The 23,312-nt window shown below is 33.8% G+C and overlaps 1 protein-coding gene across 3 annotated transcripts in view; it reads right to left on the bottom strand.

Moving 5' to 3' along the window:
• Window positions 1-3,793: 3,793 nt before the first annotated feature.
• Window positions 3,794-23,312, bottom strand: part of LOC127721670 (L-xylulose reductase-like) — a 64,247-nt gene continuing 44,728 nt past the window's right edge. Inside the window, exons 1-7 of one of the 3 annotated variants that reach the window (XR_007991387.1) lie at window positions 18,473-18,517; window positions 15,805-15,902; window positions 13,604-13,758; window positions 10,764-10,806; window positions 8,553-8,717; window positions 7,755-7,872; window positions 3,794-4,021 (exon numbers count right to left, since the gene is read on the bottom strand). Coding sequence is in view for 1 of the 3 variants with exons in the window: in XM_052228467.1 (XP_052084427.1) it covers window positions 3,897-4,021 (125 nt within the window). In the remaining 2 variants the exon portion in view is untranslated. Of the gene's footprint in view, window positions 4,022-7,754; window positions 7,873-8,552; window positions 8,718-10,763; window positions 10,807-13,603; window positions 13,759-15,804; window positions 15,903-18,472; window positions 18,518-23,312 lie in introns of those variants that run through there. The other 2 variants (XR_007991388.1, XM_052228467.1) reach the window with 2 other exon arrangements.

Below are 23,312 nucleotides of genomic sequence, written 5' to 3'. Positions count from 1 at the left end.
ACGTTTATTTGGCAATCGCCAATGGCAGTCAGCAGGGTTTAAGAACATCAGCTGTTCGACCTGTTAGTCAAATGCGTTTTGTTAAATATACTTTTTCACTTTTTTGGTCTTTTGGAAAATGTTGTTTGTGCTGTATTTAGACCCCTCTACCAAGAAATTTGTTTTGCATGCACACGTATAAAAATTGCGGGTTTTATCCAACGCAATCATAGGTTTGAACGTTGTTTTTAATTTAGACTTGTATATATATATATGTGTATATATTACTATATAATAAGATACAATGTATACTCTTAATACTAACTAAATATAACCATGCGTTTCATACTTACTTCTTATAATTATTGTTTTATTGACATGCACTCTGTCAATTGTCTAACCAGAAATACATGTATGCCAACCTGCTACAATTAGTCAATTGTGCAACTCTATCCTTACATGGTATAAATAAGTTAACAAAAAGATAACATAGATGGGTTGAAGCAAATGATAATAAAAACATTAATTTGTCTGGACAACAGTCTACGAATTGTAGAGCCAAATCAAATGGTTTTCCGAGACATGTATCAATTATCACATGTTATCAATCGTTTTTTTGTTGTTTTTTTTTGCTTTTTCAAAAGCGAAACAGTGGAACTCGGCAAACCCTATTTCTAGCAGAACAAAAAAATAGTTTTCTTTGATGCCTTCATATAGAAATTGTTCCGTTGAGAATCTTATGTGATTAATTAGTTGAACAAGTGTTCAATCAAGGAAACATTATTTCATAAACAGCAGACACTGTTTGAGAGGCTTTCTTGCATCATTTACAAGACATTTCCAAGAGGTTACAGTAGGTGTACTTTTCATTCTTATGCAAAGATCCTGATATAATTTTTACTGATTTACGAGACCCTGATGAGAACTGTGTAACATTCAAAAAATGGAGTAACAAGAGGGAAACTGAGAGTCCACTTAACCACAACTGGTCTATAACATAAAAGATTGAACTCGAGATGTTGATGTGAGATCATTGAGATAATGTGCTATCTGGGTGCATAAAGATTTCCTTATACTGCTTATTCATTGATTCGCTGCATTTTTTCCATCCAAATTATGGCTTCCAGTACCCGTGCGCTATATTATGTCATTAAACTATACAGTTTAAGTGTTGCAAACGTAATTTGAAAATTGAAATGTAGATTAAGCCCATGCGTAAATATACACAAAAGTAAAAAGAGAAGGTGTGGCAATCAGATTGACAATACATATCGCACAACTACAGCATTTGATGATGTTTTGTCTAGAAATGGCCATAGTAAATAACAAGTTTCAATCCATCTTTAAAATAATTTAACGTGATCAGGCAAACTACATGATGTTCTACATCAGAAACGTTTTAAAAGCAAACACACAACATTCTCAAAGCATGTGAAAGCTTAAGGCGGGGAATGTTTCGCCCTTTTAACCCGGAGTGCTACTTCGTAAGAATGCGGATGGCATATTCCATATGGACATTTATCACAAAGGTATTAGAAATTTTGTAATGAGCTAATAAAATGTAATTGACAGATAAAAAACGAATTACACAGTAGATAAAGCTGCGCGAGGACAATTGTGTTATGTAAAGACTAAATGGGCTGTCCCTAAGAGACATTTTGAACACTGCATTGAAAATATGTTGTTGTTTAGATGATGAAAAAGATGGAAAAGATACTTAGGCACTCAAAAATTATTAGTAGAACAGAACCAGATAAGGGAATGGATAAAAAAAACGCAACAGCAGTCAAGAAATCACTACACAAAAATCTAAAACTTGAGCAACACCAACCAAACTAAAAGCCGTGGGTGTTTTCAGGTGCTTAAGAAGGGTAAGCAGTTACTGTTTTAAAAGTGACACCTGCTTAGGTGGTCTTGTTTAATAGATTAATGAGTTATATCCAGTAATAAAGCATATATCATATAATAGTGGATTCATAAATGTCTCCTTTCTAACTCTTAGAATCACAAAATTTAAAACATGTAAAAACCATTGGTACATGTAAATTATACAAAACTTGACCGAACGGAACGTTTGAAATGAAATAAGGTTTCCCATGCCTGTACGATGGATAAACAAGACTTTCACTGTTTTACAACAGAAACATTGAAAAATAAAGAGCAAGTAACACAACATCGAAAGCATAAACAACACACGTCCCTTTTCATTACAACTAGGGGTATTCGTATGTGTTCTTGACGGGTGTGTAGTTTCTGGCCAACTAGAAGCAACCGTGATGCTACCATGATAACCGTTTGCAAGTAGAAATTTGGTCGTAAATCGTTTTTATTGATCTTCCTGATGTTACCACAATCCAGAAAAAAGAAAGGATTGTGGCAAGGAGAAGTACAACATATTAAATATCATTTGTGACTCAGATGGTACCTAATGGATAAGCAAATCCTGATGGCGTCCTGAAAACTTTCGAATGTTTCCATTTATAGGTTCTTTTATTAAATCATCTTGTAAGCAGCATCCATAAATCATGGAAATACAATCCTTAGAATAATGTATGAATTGCAAGATGCAATTCGATAAAATATAAGCAAAGCCTTGTATTAATTTTGTTCATTTTCACTTTTTGTCGGCCATTTTGAAATTTTCCGCCATCTTGAAAAAAAGAGCCTAATATGACGTCATGACTTACTAGAAACGTTGGCTTATATTTTATATGCTTTTAAAACATTTGGTTTGAATATTATTTACTTTTAATTAGACAAGGTTATGAAATATAGACTGATTGGGAGACATTTTAAAAATGGCAGCCATATTGGATTTTCAGAGTGGGTCTATAGCTTAGATTGACAATCAAATATCTATCTACCAATGTGCAAAGTTTCATGCTTTTATAATCAAACCCACAATTCTTAAAATATGCACGAATCATCTGGACTACTTTGATTAAAGACAACTACACATTTACTGTACACTAAATATGAAAACACTGCATTGTTGTTCATTTTCATATGGCGAACAACCTTAACATCACTGCGTTGCGACTCAAATGTTATACCAAAAGAGCCGGAGGCACTTAATATTAGTTCTTAATAGCTTGATAACAATACAATGAAATTTATCATTGTGCTCATCCATGCGTACTAATTTAGTACACAGAAAAAGTGTGTACAATGATATGGAGGGAAACTCGAGCAACATATGTGCTAAATTAATATTATTGTTTGTATGTTAAATAACATATAGTTTTGAGTCTCTTGTTTTGTCAAGCCGGAAAGCTAAAACAAAAGTTAAAGGGGTGAAATAGTCTTTCTTGATTCTATATATTCAAAACTCCATTTAATGTGATTATGATATTAACATGGATCTTAGGAAAATAACTACAGAAAGAGACATGTTCTAGCTGACAAATTGATCATAAGGTGTTTAAACATAGCTGAAACTTTTAAAAATAGAAATATTATTATATACTATGGATTCATAATAATTATTCGTGGGATATTAATTTTCGTGGAATTTAATTGAAGGTGAATCAAATTTAAATGCTCAATGAAGTATGTATGAAGACATTGGCTAAAAAAAAAGAAATTATAAGATATATCCACGAAATACAATTTTTTCTCCACCCCTAAAATGTGTATCTACGTAAATAAATGAATCCATTTTACTAAAATATTGCTACTCTTCTCGTCCCAATCGTGTTAAGGGATTGTAATGAATATTGTAACACTGCGTGCCAATGGTTGAACAGGTACGTCAAATAAGAAAAGGTAGTATAAATGCCGTGTTCATATCACGGAATAACTAAAAATTCCTAACAACTGTAAGTAATGACGTTTATTTTATGTTTGCTTTAATTGCATAATCGTGTAAGATACATCCGGTAAGGCTATGTGTATTAATTCAAAAGTATCAATGTTAACTACTTGACAGGGTTAGGTGACATATGTATACTATGTCCACCGTCCACGGGCACTAAGGCACCATTTATCATTGATGCATAGTCACTGAGAAGGAATGCAACTGTATTGGCAACTTCATCTTGTTCTGGAAAATAAAAATGTTCAAAGTCATAGTTGAGGTATAGAATCAATTGATTTTTGTTTTGAAAATTGTATAGATATAAAAAGTCAGTTAATTCAAATTTACGCAATTTTGATCCATACACATACGACGAAATTGCCATAATTCACCACATATTGCGATTTTGGATTAGACTTTTTGTCAAAATTAGTATCAGCAAAGGACATACCGGAAAAAAGACATTTAACTCGCATTCACATCCATGTATAACATATGTGCCATTTTGTACCATATGGGCTTTTTGAATGTACCATTTGGTACCATCCAAACTAAGTACATTTTAATCCTTTAACTTCACTTTCCGCTATATAGAAGAGGGACGAAAGATACCAGAGGGACAGTCAAACTCATAGATCAAAAACAAACTTACAACGCCATGGCCAAAAATAAAAAGACAAACAGACAAATAATAGTACAGATGACACAACATAGAAAACTAAAGACTAAGCAACACGAACCCAACCAAAAACTGGGGGTGATCTCAGGTGCTCCGGATTGGTAAGCAGATCCTGCTCCACATGTGGCACTTGTCGTGTTGCTTATGTTATTACAAATCCGGTAAATAGTCTAATTCGGTAAGTCACATTCGTGAAAAGGGAAGGGTATTGTAGTTACGACATAAGGAACATATCCGATATCACCTGTGAAACGGTTATTTCATAACGGTCAATCAACTCGTGATGGCGTCCGTAAGTTATTGTGAAACCGCCTATTCCAGAGGTGGCGTGAATCAGTCGTGGATACTAAAAAAATCCAAAGATCTTTTAGAGTACATACAGTCTAAGACTCTCTCATCTTGCAATAGTATTAAACCATTTGACTTTTCTACACTTAACACAAGTATTCCCCATTCCAAACTAAAAGACAAATTGAAAGAGTTGGTATTACTTTGTTTCATTAAAAAGAATGGCGAACCTAGATACAAGTATCTTGTCTTGGGGAGGTATAAATCCTACTTTGTAAATAATCACTCTGATTCAAACAAAAAATTCTCTAAAAATGACATTATCAAATGCTTGATTTCTTGATTGACAACATATTTGTTACGTTTGGAGGACGTGTTTTTCAACAGACTCGGAATTCCAATGGGAACCAATTGTGCCTCTTCTCGCCGACTTGTTTCTTTATTATTATGAGGCTGACTTCGTACAGGAACTTCTTATGAAGAAAGATAAGAAGTTAGCAATATCTTTTAACTCTACGTTCCGCTATATAGATGATGTTCTCTCACTAAATAATACAAAATTTGGTGACTATGTTGAACGAATCTATCCCATCGAACTAGAGATAAGGAATACTACAGATACAGTTAAGTCTGCCTCATATCTTGAATTACATCTAGAAATTGACAATGAGGGTCGGTTGAAAACAAAACTTTACGACAAAAGAGATGATTTCAGCTTCCCAATTGTGAACTTTCCATTTCTATGTAGCAACATTCCAGCAGCGCCTGCATACGGAGTATACATCTCCCAATTGATACGATATTCCCGGGTTTGTGTTTCCTATCATGATTTCCTTGATAGAGGATTGCTGCTCACAAGGAAGCTATTAAACCAAGTGTTCCAAGTGGTGAAGTTGCAATCGTCCCTTCGTAAATTTTACGAACGCCATCGTGAGTTGATTGACCGTTATGAAATATCTGTTTCACAGATGACGACGGATATGTTCCAATTGTCGTTACTAAAATTCTATCCCCTTTCCCCGAATGTAACCTACCGAATTAGACTTATCACCGGGTTTGTACTTAAATGAGCAACACGACGGGTGCCATATGTGGCGCAGAATCTACTTACTCTTCCGGAGCACCTGAGATCATCCCCAGTTTTCAGTGGGGTTTGTTTTGCACAGTCTTCAGTTTTCTATGTTATGTTTTGTGTACTTTTGTTTGTCTGTTTGTCTTTTTCTTTTTTAGCTATGGCGTTTTTATTTTCATTTTATGAGTTGAATATCCCTTCGGTATCTTTCGCCACTCTTACTTTTTTTTAACAAAAAGCATTATGTAAATTTCTTTTGTTTTACTAAGATAATTTGATGAAGTTCTGTCACTGAATTACCTAAATTTCAATGATTGTTTACATGTCCCTGGAACTTGGCCCCCAAGGGTGACTTGTTGATAGAAAAAGGTTACTTTGGTCTTCGTCCGATCGACAGTAAAATCCTTTTCAAAGTGGGGTGTCCGTTTGGCTGTGCGGGATGTATCAAGTACACAGTCACGTCCGGTCAGAATTGGGACGTTAAATCCGATGCCTCGTGTAGAGAGAGTGTCACGTTTTCTGCAAAGTTCAAACCCTTGCAAACTAACAAACTTTTCTAAAATTGCCCGTTTATAAATTTTGAAATTATGAAGAAACTAAGGTTTCAACTCCCTCAGGCAAAGTTGACCTTAGATGGATTTGGCTATTTGTTTTAGGTATTTTTGTCATATAGCTCTTCAACTGTTTCGGTACTTATACATCCCTCAGATTTCAAATGTTTGGCTTTGAGCGTTCCTGATGAAGGTAAATCCACAAAAGCGCTTCGAACGCATGAAATTATTAAACGTGTTGTTTTCAATTTTCTTGCAACAACTCTTTGAGGGGTCCGTAGGTAGCCTGTTGCAAGGCCAAATTTCTGTCCCTATCCAATATACCCTCTTTTTTCAGTGACAGTCGAAATTTCCCCGACTTTATCCCGGACGGACTAAATTTCAAGACCTACCTATTGCATTTATTGTTAATATGTTCTCCTTCTGAACATGCATGAAATATTTGCCACTGGACTTTAACTAATCAATAATCAATCAATCCCTGGAACTAGAGATAAAGGATTATACCAACAGAAGAAAGTCTGCTTTATATTTTGATGTTGACTTCGATATTGACACAGATGGACGACTTCAAACCAGAATCTAAGACAATCGTGATGATTTCAAATTTCCAATAGTCAAGATCCCATTTCTTATTTGATAGATATGTATACTTAATGATTTTCGATACAAAAACATAACAATGGCCATACCTTCTTTTTCTTGAATTTAATGTATAACCTTTCTGCCATTTTTGACGCTCCTGCTCCTATGGTTATTCATAGTAATATAAAGTAAAATGCTGTTTTGAAAGATGTAACATGTAATTGTTACTGAAACATATTCCAATTTTGCAAAGACATATTGATCTCATTGTTTGCCTTATATTCAGTGTAAAGCATATGTTACATGTCCAGAACAGAATTTTATAATACCAATTTAGATCATGTCTTTATATTTTCAGAGGAGAATATTATGGTGTATAAAAAAATACGAGTATTCAACATCTCTCCTTCACGCAAAATGATAAAAACCTAAGTAAATAACATGGTTGGACGTATAAATACATCAAATACCCAAAGTCACGTACTTCATTTAAACAAATAAATAAATGATACCTATAAAATAATCTCGTTTTGTTTGTGCTCTCTTGTATTTTGAATCTTAATAACGTAAGATTTTTATAAAAAATAATTTTGCAAAACCTTTTGGAACTTTTGGTCCATATTCTCTTCAACTGCGTTCATTATTAGGCCTTTTAAACTTTTTTTAAATTCGAGCGTTACTGATGCGTCTGGCGTATAAAGTTTTAAGCTGGGTATCTGTGGAGATTTTTATTGGACTATCACTGTAAATTTTTTACAGGACATATAAAGCTATAGAACTTTTTTTTTGCAATCAGTAAACTACCTATGATTCTTCCCATCGGTATTCTTTCTGCAAAAGCATCCCTATTTTCCTTAGAGGCCCATAACTTCTCACTCTAGGGTGTTAATACTAATCCTGGATTACAGCTGTTTACTCGAATCTGACAATATAAGAATACCGTGGAAAATCAAAGCTTTGACAGAATTTTTTTTTTTTTTTTATCATTCAACTATGTCCATAAATGAAATATTTAAACAATGAAAGCTATTTGCCAATATTAACCGATATTTATTTAGAGCTTCATGAACACTTAAGTCATTAATTAAGATCTTTGGCCTCAAGACAAGAACATCCTTATTATTTAAAAAAATTTATATATATAATTTTGCAAACAGTAAAGTTTATAAAATGACTATATAATAGATATACATGATAAAACCAAAGTGGTTTGATTCCAGCGCACCTAGCGAGTTTTGATTATAAAAGCGCGTTCTGAATTAAATGTCTGGTATTTTTAAAGAGTTTAGTTCATACAAAGCTGCAAATGAAAACTAGGCATGCGATCAACATTTATTTTTGTTTTAAAACTAGCTTGAAACTTAAAAAGCAACCACGTGTACATGTAGCAATTGATAAATATGTTGGACCCTTCACTGACATTCAACACTAAATGCAACGTACGAATAATAATGCAATAATTTATCATTACAGAGGTTATATATAATAATAACCTTTAGAATTTGTACTTTAATTACTAGTTCTAAAAAATAATATCGTCAAAATATGTATAACGCACAAAGGGAAGTTGATAAGAAATTGACCAAATTTACCAAAGATTACCTTTAAAGGTCCAAACTCTAATGCCATAGACTTTGTAAGCATATCCAAAGCTGCCTTCGTGGTGCAATAAACAGGATTACCAGGATGAGTTAGAATACCGCCGATACTTGAAATATTCACAATTGCCCCACTTCCTTTCCGTGAAATAATTCCTTTGGCGACGATCTGTAATGACGCAAACATTTCAATCTGCACAGTGCATACTTGAACAAATTGTTCTAAAAACACGAATGATTAATGACAAAAGGTGTACCGTTTTGAAAATATTAAACAATTACATTACAGTTTTTTTTTTACAGAATAAGGTTAAATGCAATCACTGTACCTAACTGGAAAATGTTTAAAATTAATTAGATTTTTAAGAATATAGTAACGACTTTTATAGTTAAGTTTAAGGCATTCAAGATATGAAAGTAATTATTTGCAAATTATAAAAATATAAGAAGATGTGATATGATTGCCAATGAGATAACAATTTACCATCGACCAAATGACGAAGACGTCGGCAAATATAAGTCACCGTACGGCCTTGGAACAATGGACAAAAAACAAAACCACATAGAAGGTTGTAAAAGGCCCGAACATAACAAATGGAAATTAATTCGAATGAGAAAACTTACGGTATGTACACAACAATAAACAAAAAAAAAGATATGATATACAGCAACAATCGACAACCACTCACTGACAGTCTCTTAACTTCAGACGTGAACGTACAGAATATGGCGGGGTTAAACATGTTAGCGGGCGCCGAGTCCTTCCCCTAACCTGGGACAGTGGTCTCACAGTACAACATAAGAAAAAAAAGCAAATTTCCAAGTAAATAGTTTTTAAGCTAGTTAAATAAAGGCAACAGTAGTATACCGCTGTTCGAAAACTCATAAATCGATAGAGATAAAAACAAATCCGGGTTACAAACTAAAACTGAGGGAAACGCATCAAATATAAGAGGAGAACAACGACACAACAAAAACACAACAGTAAAAAGTAACACACACAGAAACGAACTATAATATAACAATGGTCATTTTCCTGACTTGGTACAGGACATTTTAAGAAAAAAATTGTGGGTTGAACCTGGTTTTGTGGCATGCCAAACCTCCCGCTTTTATGGCAACGTCAAACACAACACCAAAACGACAACATCACATGACAGGACCACAATACAAATAAATGGGAGAACATATAGGACAAAGAAACACACGAACAATAGCTAACAAAAGGTACTAGGCTCAAAATTCAATACGCCAGACGTGCGTCTCGTCCACACAAGAACAACCAGTGACGCTCAGATGAAAAAAGTTTGAAAGCCAAAACAAGTACAAAGCTGAAGAGCACCGAGGACCAAAACTTCCAAAAAGTTGCGCCTAACACGGCCAGGGTTTTCTGCCTGGGACAAGAACATCCTTATTATTTAAAATAATTTATAATTTTGCAAACAGTAAAGTTTATAAAATGACTATATAATAGATATACATGATAAAACCAAAGTGGGGACTAACTACAGAATAAAAACGGATACATTACATAAAACAACTTAATCCAACACATAAAAAATACACAGCCGAGTTAGCCAAAGCCTCAACGCACAAAGTGACGTCACATTTGAATTTGTAAAAATATTTCCCAAAAATAAGATAGGATTAGGATTGATTAAAGATTAGATTTGTAATACTGACATTACATTTATTAATAACAATGAAAATTACAATACTTATTAATATCAAATGGTAGTAATTAGATAATTAATTGTATTATCTAGCTATGTCGGTGTTTCTTCTGAATCAAACTGTAAACCAAATATATCGTATAAATTTCGTTGAACCAGCCTAAAATCTAAAAAATGAAGGGGGTGATTAATTATCTTTACCATAACACACGAATATAACAGAAAAGACGTTAAGACATTTGACAAAATCCGATGAGAACAACAAATATAACATCAAAATTAAATACATGAATTTGGGATAGAAAGGTACCTCGACACGTCTTATAGCAATGCGGTTTCACACTCAGCAAAACAGTCACAATCGGGAATAAGTCACGTTCGGTAATTAATAGATCAGACGACGTAATGACAAACCACAATCTAACACATGGTAAAAATGTCCTTAGTTAGTTTGGACAAAGACACATCGTATGGATCAACCAATTGGTGATGGTGTCCGTAAAATTTAAGGAGTGTCATTTTTAACCTTATTAATCTAATACCTGAGATATGTTCAAAGCTGCCTTAAAATTTACGTCAAAATGTCTACAATAAAAATAAAACATGTTAAAAGATTAACCCTTATATGTACAATGTACTATTTTATGAAAGTTTATAAGGCAATAATTGTACTACATTTTACAATATGTCACATTTTAGCTGAAGTTCATGTCATTATGAAACGTCACATCCCCCTTTTTTTTTTATCATCTTTTTAGGCTGCAACTCTTTTAACAGAAGATAATTTCAACTGTAAATATGAAAGGGAAAAGACTTGTTAATGAGTAGATGTGGTTTTGTCCTCTACTCTTACCTCATCCCCGGCCGCAAAATTTTTGGTTACCAAAAAAGAGAGGCGAAAGATGTCAAAGGGACATTCAAACTCATAAGTCGAAAATAAAATGACAACGCCATGGCTAAAAAAGAAAAAGATCAACAAACAAACAATATTACATAAATCACAACATAGAAAACTAGACTGTGCAACACGAACACTGCCAAAAACTTGGGATGATCTCAGTTGCTCCGGAAGGGTAAGTAGATCCTGCTCCACATGTGGCACCAGTCGTGTTGCTAATGCTAGTACAAAACTGATAAAAAGTCTAATTCAGTAGGTCACATACGGAAAACCAACTCGTGATGACGTCCGTAAAACTTACAAAGGGAGGATTTCATTTTCATCAGTTGGAACTCTTGGTTCAATAGCTTTTGTGTGAGCAGCAACCCTCTATCAAAGAAATCATGATATGAAATACAAGCCCCGGAATATTGTATCAATTAGGAGATATATACTCCGTATGCAGGCGCTGCTGGAATGTTGCTACACAGAAATGGTTACTAGTTAGTCGTTTGCAAAACATTCCATTTTCAAATTTGAATGATTGATGTTGGCTTAACATTCAGTGGCACATAATTTACTCATGTTGAGAACGAAAACAAGTTAATGATAAATACACTAGGTATGTCTTAATATAGTACGTTCGGGATGATGGTCGATAATTTAAACAATGTTTAACTGCCACCGAAAAATGTGAGTACATTGAATAGGGACAGATAGTTTGTCTTGCAGCATCCCACCGATGGACCCCTAAAACAATTGTTGCAAGAGCGTGGCACTCTTTCAACACGTGGCATCGGATTTATCTACCTTATTAATACCGGAAGTGGTTGCGTACTTATACATCCCGCACAGCCAAACGGACGCCACACGTTGGCAACGGTTTTAATACTGGTCGAAAGAAGACCAAAGTGACCATATTTATATTCTCAAGTCACCTTTCGGGAGCTAATTTAAAATAAAAGTTATCAATAATGCAAATCATTCAACAAGATAACATAAAAGTGCTGATTCAGATCGAATGGTCAAAGTTTTGATACTTGTATACCCATCTCCCCTTTTGAGTTTTAATTTGTATAATATACTAGCAATCCCCCGTTAAAGCAAATACAAAAGACTTAATGCTAGTCGAGGTCAAAATCGCACACCTGGCAAGTATATATCAAACAATCAATGCAAGGCCGTACCTTGACCAATAATGGTTTACTTTTATAAAATTGTTACTTGGATGGAGAGTTGTTCATTGTCACTCATACCACATCTTCCTATATCTATAATCAGCAGCGGCAGCCATCATTTTTTACACTGATTATGATTTTTGACAAGATTTAAGTCAGAACCGCAAGAATGCTATTTTTTAATACGTGGTAAAGTAACTTAAGGACAAAAGCACCTCTAGGAAGTCAATTAACGAGTTTCATCCTTTGATCATCTTGCCGATCTTGTCATGTCGATAATCTTGTTTCTCTTCATCTATTATACTTTTAAGATACAGCCAAAAACGTAAACGGGTTAACCATCTTTTAATGCCAATTACATCAATATAAAATCGATTGATGTTTCTGTTATGTTAACATACTGAGATATCTCATTTTGCTAATTATTTATGGTTTTCACTTCAAAAAATAATTTCACAAAAGTTGAAAGAAATCGTCACTAAAGAACAGAAACTTATACAAGTTGTTCATCGAAAATTTCGTACATTACGGTCATTTGTAGGTCTGTCATATTGATATTTTTTGCTGAAAATGCCTCTCTATATTTTTGATTATTTTTGTTGTACAAGTTTTTCTACATCAATGATTATTTTTGCTAAACTAGCCTCTCTATATTTTTGATTATTTTTGCTGTACAAGTATTTCTATATCTATGATAATTTTTGCTCTGCATGTCCCTCTATATCTGTAATCTTTTTTGCTGTACAGTTCTTTCTACATCTATGATCCTTTTCATTATTATAGAAAAAAAAGAGGAGCGATAACTCCAAATGAGAGCAACTGACAATTCCGAGCAAAAAGAAACATTTTAAATGAGAGTTGTCTCCGTCTCTTATACGTGTCGTATATAACCTCCCTTAAATGTTGTCGTTTTTGCTTTATGTTTAACAAGTAAAGCCATGGTTGTTCATATGGATCAAATACAAACGAGATGTGCCATGAAACATCGAGGTGAAATTTGTATATACACTTGGCCATACATTTTCAATGGACGAGATTTTTCAATTAATGACTTGGTAGGACGACGGACGCCAAGTGATGAAGAAAGCTAATGCTTTTTATCTTTTAGTGAGCTAAAAAACACACACATTGATAAGTTTGCCCATTCTTTGATTGTATGGGTAGTGTCTTGTCTTTGTGTCGATCTTTAATAATTTTGTCAATGGTGTAGTCTTTTTTTACGATTATTGATTGTCACACCCCCTCCCCCTTTTTTAAGTTTCTAATATAAAACAGACTTTAAGCAATTTATTATGAAAGACTCTATAATGATACGTCTATAACTAACTCGTCAATGAGCTCTTCTGTTGTTTCAAGAACAGTTTTGAACCCCACAATTGCAGCATTATTTACTAAGAGATCTACTTGTCCTACGTCTTCAATCACTTTCCTTGTGTTGTTCCAGTTTCCAATATCTAAACATCGTGTTTCAATCGATGGATCCTTTGAAAAAATATACAAGCTCTCAGTATAATAAACGTGGTCGTACATTTTCTATCGTTAATAAAATCTTTATATACAATGTATTTCACTTGATGAATCCTAAAAATAATAGGCAAGCTCTTGACATTTTTAACGTGTCGGCATTCTGTGGATAACTATAACTTTAAATATGGCATATACACTTAACTTCTATTTGCGAAAAAAAAAACTTTAATTTATACAACACTAGATTGTAAATTGTGGTCTCATTGACGCATAACCTATACTTTTTATATTAATTTTAAAAGTTCTTTTGTAGATACGTGACTGCTACATAGATACTGCGTCCAAAAAGAGCTATTTTTTTCGTATCATAAGCTGTAAAAATATCAAATTAATTTCATTGTGCCAATATAACTATTTGCCTCCATAACTTTAGCAGGAATATTTAAAGGATACTACCATAATAGACAAAGCTACCTGGAAACAAACCACTTGTATTTTTATTTATTCAAAAAGGGTGTTCGAATAAACTTTCGAATTGTTCATACAACGCTGTATAACCAACATCAAAAGAAAAACTAAAAGAGGCGATAGATACCAAAGGGACATTCAAACTCATCGAAAAATAAAAAGAAAACGCCATTGTAAAAAACATATAAGACCAGAAGACAAACAACTGTATACAGAACACAACATAGTAACTAAAGACTGAGCAACACGAACCCCACCAAAAAGCGGGGGTATTCTAAGGGGCTTCGGAAGGATAATCAGATCCTGCTCCACATATAGCACACGTCGTATTGCTCGTCTTTTAACAACCCCGATAATAAGTCTAATTCGGTAGATCACTTTCGAGGAAAAGAGGACTGGATTGTGGTTAAGATAATTGGAATGTATCCGTCGTCATCTGTGAAACAGATAATCCATAAAGGTCAACCAGTTCATGATAGCGTCCGTAAAATTTTCGAAAAGATGATTTCAACTTGGAACTTTTGGTTTAATAGCTTCCTTGTGAGTAGCATCCCTCTATCAAGGAAACAACGATAGGAAAAAGTAAAATCACAAAAATACTGAACTCAGAGGAAAATTCAAAAAGGAAAGTCCCTAATCAAATAGCAAAATCAAAAGCTTAAACAAATCAAATGAATGGATAACAACTGTCATATTCCTGACTTGGTACAGGCATTTTCCTATTTAGAAAATGGTGGATTGAACCTGGTTTTAAAGCTAGCTTAACCTCTCACTTGCATTGCCAGTCGCATCAAATTCCATTATATTGACAACGATGCGTGACCAAAATGCAAGCTCTGGAATATCGTATTAATTGGGCGGTATCTACTCTTTTTGTAGGCGCTGCAAGAATGTTGCTACATAGAAATGGATAGTTCATGATTGGGAAGCTCTTAAAGTAAGTCAAGGTATGAGGCAGATCTAACCGTATCTGGTGTATCCTTTATTTTAAGTTCGATGCGATAGATGCATTCAACAGTCACCAATATTTGTATTATTCCGTGAGAGGACATTATCTATAAAGTGGAAAGTGAAGTTAAAGGGCTAGCTTCTTTTCATTCTTCCTAAGAAGTTCCCTTATGAAGTCAGCCATTTCTATTTATTAAAGAGTAGAGAAGTCGAATGTTTTTTATACTATTGAAAGGGAAAGAGTCTTAGATTGTATGTACTCTAACAGATCTGTTGATTTTTTTAGTATCCACATCTAATTTCAGGGCGCCCCTAGAATAGGTAGTTTCACAATAACTTTGAAACCCGGCTTTGATTGCTAATAATACACATCCATAACGATATGTAATACACCACATCCATAACATGTTCTTTCAATTTTATAAATATAATTCGAACATTGTAAATCGTTATAAAAGTATGTTTTCATTAGTACATCAATTTATCGATAAAAAATACTGTCTTAAGTTTATATAATAATATGATGGCGTCAGACATTTTCTATTGTAACGTCAACATTTTACAGGAACCTTTGTGATGGCCAGTAATGGCGGACAAATAGTGATAAGGTGTATAGAGTTCCATTTTTGTACATACTTTTCATACCTCCACTTTTAAGCTGTCAAGATCTGCCTCTGTCCTGCTAACAGCATAGACTTTCGCTCCAAGCTTTGATAACTTAAGAGCGATACAACGTCCGATACCTATTAAACGGGGAAAAACATAGAGTTAACATAAATAAATTGATAATAATTCAACCACATGACTTTTGAAAAGGCTCCAATTACAGTGTTTCGGAGATCGTATCATACAACATATCGTATAAAGAAATATGGTAATATTGACAAGACACTTGGCGTGTTGGACGACCTTCTGACTGTATAGGATTTATATATAATACATATCAATAAGGTAAAAACAAACGTACTAGTACTAATGCTCAGTTTTCAGAGAGTCATGCTAATTCGCTTGAAAGAATTCTGGCAATAACTCTAAGGAGGTCAGAATAATACTCATTGCAAGAACACGGTTAGTTGTAGCCAATGCAACCACTTTTATGTTGCACTACAAACTTCCTGCATTTCATACCGGTCAATTGACTTTGAAATTGTTTTTTATCAAATAGTTGGTGTGTAATTTGATATAGTCCATAATCATGATAATATACCAAAAATATTTGGCATGGAAAACTCAATTAATTAAAAGCTAGGGAAAATTGTGAATACAATAATGAAATAAAAAACAAACACCTTACTGTGCAGGTTGTATGGGATTATCAACAATAAATGCTAAGAATTCCAAAACTATATTTTAACGTTCTATTTCTATAATAAATGCGGACGAATGAAATTTATAAAGTATTGTTTTCATTAGTTCAAAAGGAATTATACACAAGAAAAGCACTTACGTTTTTGACGGAAACCCGAATTTTGAAAAGAATTAAACTTTATAAACTGTTTTAACGTGCAAAGCTGTGGCTGTAACTTTTTTTACTGTGAAGAAGTTGATCAATTGGTTTTGTATTTGGCACAACTTTTTGAAAGTTTCGTATTTGGTTTGGCCGCCAAACAGTTTTGTATTGAGTGTCACTGATGAGTCTTAAGTTGACGAAACGCACATCTGGTGTGGTGTTCATAATTATATGTCTAATATTATCAAAACGTAACTTCATTCCTTATCATCCAGTATTTTTATGTTTTGCTTGATATTTGTGTATTTTCGTTGAGTTGACATCATGGAAGAATGAGGGTTCTTCAATATTCCATCTTATTACAAAAAAAAAAAAAATGGAATTCTTCATCGGGTAAATTAGTTACCAAATTATTATTTCTGAAAGACCATTTGTAGTAAGGATGTGCAAATGATTTTGTGTATAAATAGTTTTCTTACTAAGGAAAACAGTATATTTGACAGAACCAGAGATTCCGAAAATGCAAACAATAACATATGTGTATATTTATGCGTTCACAAATAACGCTAATTTTGATCATAAACTTTAATTTTATTTAAGTTTACTTCACATCAAACCGTTACCCATCAAAGCTTCTGCCAATAGCTACTTTATGTAATAAAAATAAGCAACAGGATTAATCAATTGACACTACTTTGCAGATAAGAGAAGGTGAAGTATATATCTGTGGTATAGGCCGGTAAATGTTGTGTTTTTTGCATATTAAAAACCACTTATGCTAAATAATAAATTAATAATAGTATCTTTCTTTTATCTTTTTGAGGCCTGAAAAAGTTTTATACACTATGCAACGTTTCCTTTATCAGTTTAAACATCTCACTGAATATGAATTTAACAGTTTATTAATTGTGAAAAAGATTTGCAGCATAATGCAGTATTAATGGTCTCCACCCTAACGGAGTACTGCGAACAGATGGTGTTGCTCAGAAACAAGGCTACTTGGACCTATATTAAAGCACATAATACTTTGTTTGAACAATTATCACCTGTATGCCTTGAACACCTTGACCATAGGTTTGCTAGCCATGCATTGCATTTATCATAATGTCAGATTCTATGTTGATAAGCATATTGTGTACGTTCAATATCGAAAGGACAATTGAATATTTTGACAACAGACACAATCAGTTTGTAGATTAAATCTAAACGTCAACATACCGTCCAGATCGCTTAAATCAAATGTTCGAATAACTGAAATCAGTACAAGATGCTCAAGAGAGGCGACATCAATTACAAAAAAAAAGATTGCTGACTTGTAATAGCAAAAAGACGTAAACTATGAATCAGTCATTGTTGCTTGCTTAACATCCAGTGGCAAATTGTAAACCTATGACAAAGAGGAGCTGTTGGACACGGCTGCAAATTTATCAATCCTGAACAAGCAAGAGGACACGTATCATTAGCAAGCGTTGTACTGCCTGTCAAAAGAAGGCCGGGGATTACCATATGACTATACTTAAGTCAGCCCTCCTAAAACGCTTCTACAGGTTAACATATGACTTTGATAATAGCCAAAAATTAACACAATACGTGTATTCACATTCCTGGTCGGAATGAACAACAAACTAAATAGATTCGAAGTAAATAGCAAGAATTCGACATAATATAAAATATGATCGTATTTAAATTACCAACCTTTACCCGCACCGGTAACAAGAGCAATTTTCTCTTCGAAGTTTATATTCATTTCTATGAATTACTGCCCACAGTTTTGCTCCCTTGAATTAGTTAAAGGTACCCTACACAATCACGTACTGCAGACGTGATCAGCTAAACTATTTACAATAATACAATAAAACAAACCTTGACATACAGGTAATACAGTAAAGTAATTATTTAGTATAGAAATTTAAAGCACGGAATGCATTCAGCTATACATTTTCCTTTGTGTAAACAACATCTACCAATTGAAGCTATGTAACTGCATTATCTTGTTCTAAATATAACTTTTTGTTACAAAATATTCTTGTATTAATTGTGTTTGACGGTTTACATAGAATCTCGTCTATGACGTGCAAAAGTAGTATAACAATATAGTACCAATAATTAAGACACATCTTAGAAAAGATCAGCTTATTCCGTTTATTTCAAAAGAAGATAGTTGAACGAAGTTTAAGTTAAATGCATAGACAGATGCTCACAGTTTATACAAAGATTATTGATTGAATAACTGATTGATTGTTCGAAATTTGCTTTAAGTCGCCTCAGCACAACAATATATCCTAAATGAAAATGTTTTGTTTCATTGTTTCACAGATACATTCGTAAATGTAGATAATCAATGAATTATGAAAACCAGACAAAAGAATTATACTAGGACTTCAAACTTAAAACATACACAAACGGTCAACATCAAATAACGGTTCAATGAATGAGCATATTTCTTAAAATGCGCTTCATGATACGTTGCCCCTTTCAAAATACCCTGATGCTTAAGTACAACCTATACCTACTACTTTATATAGTGCAGAGGCAAGGGAACACGTCCAGTTCGGTTGAAGGTATCTTGGGTTTTATAAAACATGATTGATTGTTTATTGGTTGATATACGTCACGTCAACGATGTTTGAGACTGTACAAGATCCAATTTTAACTTTAACACAGTTTTAACGTCAATTGCTGACAGAACTATTCCTAAGACCTCGGCAAATCTGAAACATCCCAGCAAACCATGGTTTGATGATGCTTGTGATCAAGCAATAGGTGACCGTGAAAGACGGTTCAATCAACAACCAACGACGGAAAACTTGAGTAATTTCCGTGTTTTTCGCGCTAAGGCACGGCGGACTTGCAGGCAAGCACGACGAACGTCTTGGAAGAAATTTGTCTCGGAGATAACATCTCGCACTCCGATGACAAAAGTATGGAACATGATACAAAAGATAAAAGGTAAAAATTCTAAAGCCACAGTTAAACATTTAAAAAATGGCAATGATTTATTAACATCTGAAAAGGATATTGCCAACAAGCTTGGTGAAACTTTTGCGAAATCTTCTTCTAACAACTACAGGGAAGATTTTAAAAAAGTTAAAAAACAAAAAGAAAAAATTAAATTCACATTAGAATAAAACATGTATCACAGTTTACTTGTAATCACAATATCAGATCAAATTGTATTAGTATGATTATTATGAACGTAATAGCAATGTCTTTCTTATTCTTTTGATTTTTGCTTCAAATCTTGATGAATTACACTGATGTTTTGATGAGAACAAATAATAACTAATATAATTGGCATGTAAGTTAAATTGATTCTTTTGCACAAAAGACATTGAGACTATATTGGTTCATAGATGGTCAAGACAAAATCAATGATGTCCTTTGCATAAAAAATGTCACCAAATCTTTTCCCACATTTCCATTATATGTTACCAATTATTATGAACATATCAGCATATGGACATATTTATAGTCCACGCTGGTGACATTGTGACGTTAACTTGTTGATAGCTACGCTGAAGTGCGATGGTAGTTACGCTGCCTGTGATATTATGTTAAAAGATATTATGTTAAAAGCAAAAATTAGCCTAGTAGATTTCCATTGGACGATAGCCATGACAGTTGCTTAGATTTATGTCCTTTTTATATTGACCATATAGATAGTGACCTGTATGCCTTATACAAGTCGGCAGTTCTATCTTTGAATGATCAACTGACATAAATAAACAAACAATGTCATACAGGTAACATTGGGAACACGAAACCTTATAGTGTCAGACTAAACGTTTTTGTTGTTTTTTATGTTGAAGAGTAAGTACTCAGTTATTAGTATTATTACATCTCACTAAATTTTATAAATAAAAACATAAAAGTTTTTAAGAGCAATTATCAAATACCTTTACCAGCACCTGTAACAAGGGCACTCCTACCTGTGAAGTTGAGGTTCATTTCTTTTTAAAGACGTGATCAGCTAAACTATTTAAAATAACACATTAAAACAAACCTAGACATACAGGTAATACAGTAAAGCCCGCGTTCATGTGAGGCAGATGCGGTTACAACACGCAATCTATTTTTATACTGGAGAAGATATATGAACATTTCATAAATTTAAATGCTTTTTACTAGAAACGGTCTCAATCCTTTGGGATAAAATTGTCATGTTACTTTTGTTGACATTTTCCATTCATTTTGGCGATATCGGTTCTTTGTTTTAGGTATAAACACCTTTTCGGTTAATGTTATACTGACAGTCTCGTCAATGGGATTTGATGAAGAGATTATCAAACTGGTCGTTAATCAATACTTTTCAGATTATGGTAGGGAATACAATTGTTACAATTTTAAGACAATTAATAATCACGATATGAAATCGTTACTGAAATAGTCTAATAGTGAATGGAAAACTTGTGTAAACATGAAGAAGAAATAGAGTAAGATTGGATAGGTGAAATTTGTCAGCATATGGCAGAACACAAGGGCTTAATATATTCAAAATGTTTTGGACGACAGCGACAATTCCAAACCGATTATATTTCTGTTAATCATCGGGTTATTGGCCATATGGAATAGGTTATGTTTGTGCACCATCGGGATGAAATTGGCAACATGTGCAAGAAGTAAAAAAAAATTTTGAATTGTTGATTGCAGTATTTACTCCCTATTCGTTCTAGTAGATCGTTCATTTTAAAAAGTAAATAACAAAAAAAACATCAATTGTTATTGTCTTTGGACTAGTCCATCCCCCCCCCCCCAAAAAAAAAAAAAAACAAAAAAAAAACACCCAACAATAGATGTTTTAAAGACGATATTTGTGCATCTTCAACATTAGCCATTTTCTAAAATTCGCTTTAAAAATGTCGGTTGACTTACAATTTTGGCTTTGTCTTGCTTAATATATTGCTGTTTACAATTATCAGCCTCTTCGGCTTTGTCTTGCTTATTATATTCCTGTTTACAATTATCACCCTCTTCTTAAGTGTTTACCACGAACATAAAAAAGGGATTAATTTTTCATTAAATGGCAGTAACCACTGTATGAAGTCAACTGAAAAAAAATCAGTCAGAATTGGGACGTTAACCCGATACCTCGTGTACAGAGAGTGCCATGCTCTCTTCCCGTTTAGAACCCTTCCAAAAACTCTTCGAGGGGTCCGTAGGTGGACTGTTGCAAGGCAACATTTCTGTCCCTAATCCATTATGCCATTATCCCTCATTTTCTTGTAGCATTCTAATTTTTCCTCTACCATTATTCCGGACGGCCTCTATTCTATGATTTATTTATTGTTAATTCGTTTTCGTTCTGAACATGCGGTTTTTTTTTTAATTATTGGAGTTTAAAAATTGAAAAAAGATATGTTTATGGTTCCTTTACTTATAAACTGTTCCTACTCCATGTTTGTTGTATTTATAAACTCACGGTCTGGTAAATGACTGTCACGAAGTGTGCAAATATTGCAACCACGATATATGTGACATAATACCAAAGAGAGTTACTGAAATCCTGTTGTTGACTCCTTTTTTCAAACACTCGTGAAATAAGAGAGGGACGAAAGATACCAGAGGGACAGTCAAACTCATAGATCGAAAACAAACTGACAACGCCATGGCCGAAAATAAAAAGACAAACAGACAAATAATAGTACAGATGACTCAACATAGAAAACCAAAGACTGAGCAACACAAACCACACCAAAAACTGGGGGTGATCTCAGGTGCTCCGGAAGGGTAAGCAGATCCTGCTCCACATGTGGCACCCGTCGTGTTGATTATGTTATTACAAATCCGGTAAAGAGTCAAATTCGGTAAGTCACATTCGTGAAAAGGGAGGGTATTGTAGTTACGACATAAGGAACATATCCGATATCATCTGTGAGACGGTTATTCCATAACGGTCAACCAACTCGTGATGGCGTCCGTAAAATTTACGAAGGGATGACTTCAACTACACCATTTGGAACTCTTGGTTTAATAGCTTCCTTGTGAGCAGCATTCCTCTGTCAAGGAAATCATGATAGGAAACACAAGCCCGGGAATATCGTATCAATTGGGAGATATATACTCCGTATGCAGGCGCTGCTGGAATGTGGCTACATAGAAATGGAAAGTTCACAATTGGGAAGTTGAAATCATCTCTTCTGTCGTAAAGTTTTGTTTTCAACCGACCCTCATTGTCAATTTCTAGATGTAAGTCATGCAGACTTAACTGTATCTGTAGTATCCTTTATCTCTATTTCGATGGGATAGATTCGTTCAACATAGTCACCAAATTTTGTATTATTTAGTGAGAGAACATCATATATATAGCGGAACGTAGAGTTAAAGGATATTGCTAACTTCTTATCTTTCTTCCTAAGAAGTTCCTGTATGAAGTCAGCCTCATAATAATAAAGAAACAAGTCGGCAAAAAGAGGGGCACAATTGGTTCCCATTGGAATTCCGACAGTCTGTTGAAAAACACGTCCTCCAAACGTAACAAATATGTTGTCAATCTAGAAATCAAGCATCTTGATAATGTCAGTTTCAGAGAATTTTTTGTTTGAATCAGAGTGATTATTTACAAAGTAGGATTTATCCCTCCCCAAGACAAGATACTTGTATCTACGTTCGCCATTCTTTTTAATGAAACAAAGTAATACCAACTCTTTCAGTTTGTCTTTTAGTTTGGAATTGGGAATACTTGTGTAAAGTGTAGAAAAGTCAA

The sequence above is a fragment of the Mytilus californianus genome, unplaced genomic scaffold (assembly GCF_021869535.1).
Source record: "Mytilus californianus isolate M0D057914Y unplaced genomic scaffold, xbMytCali1.0.p SCAF_12, whole genome shotgun sequence".
NCBI classification, from domain to species: Eukaryota; Metazoa; Mollusca; class Bivalvia; order Mytilida; family Mytilidae; genus Mytilus; species Mytilus californianus.
The sequence above is the reverse complement of the archived record's forward strand: the minus strand, read 5'-3'. Positions and strand labels throughout refer to the sequence as shown.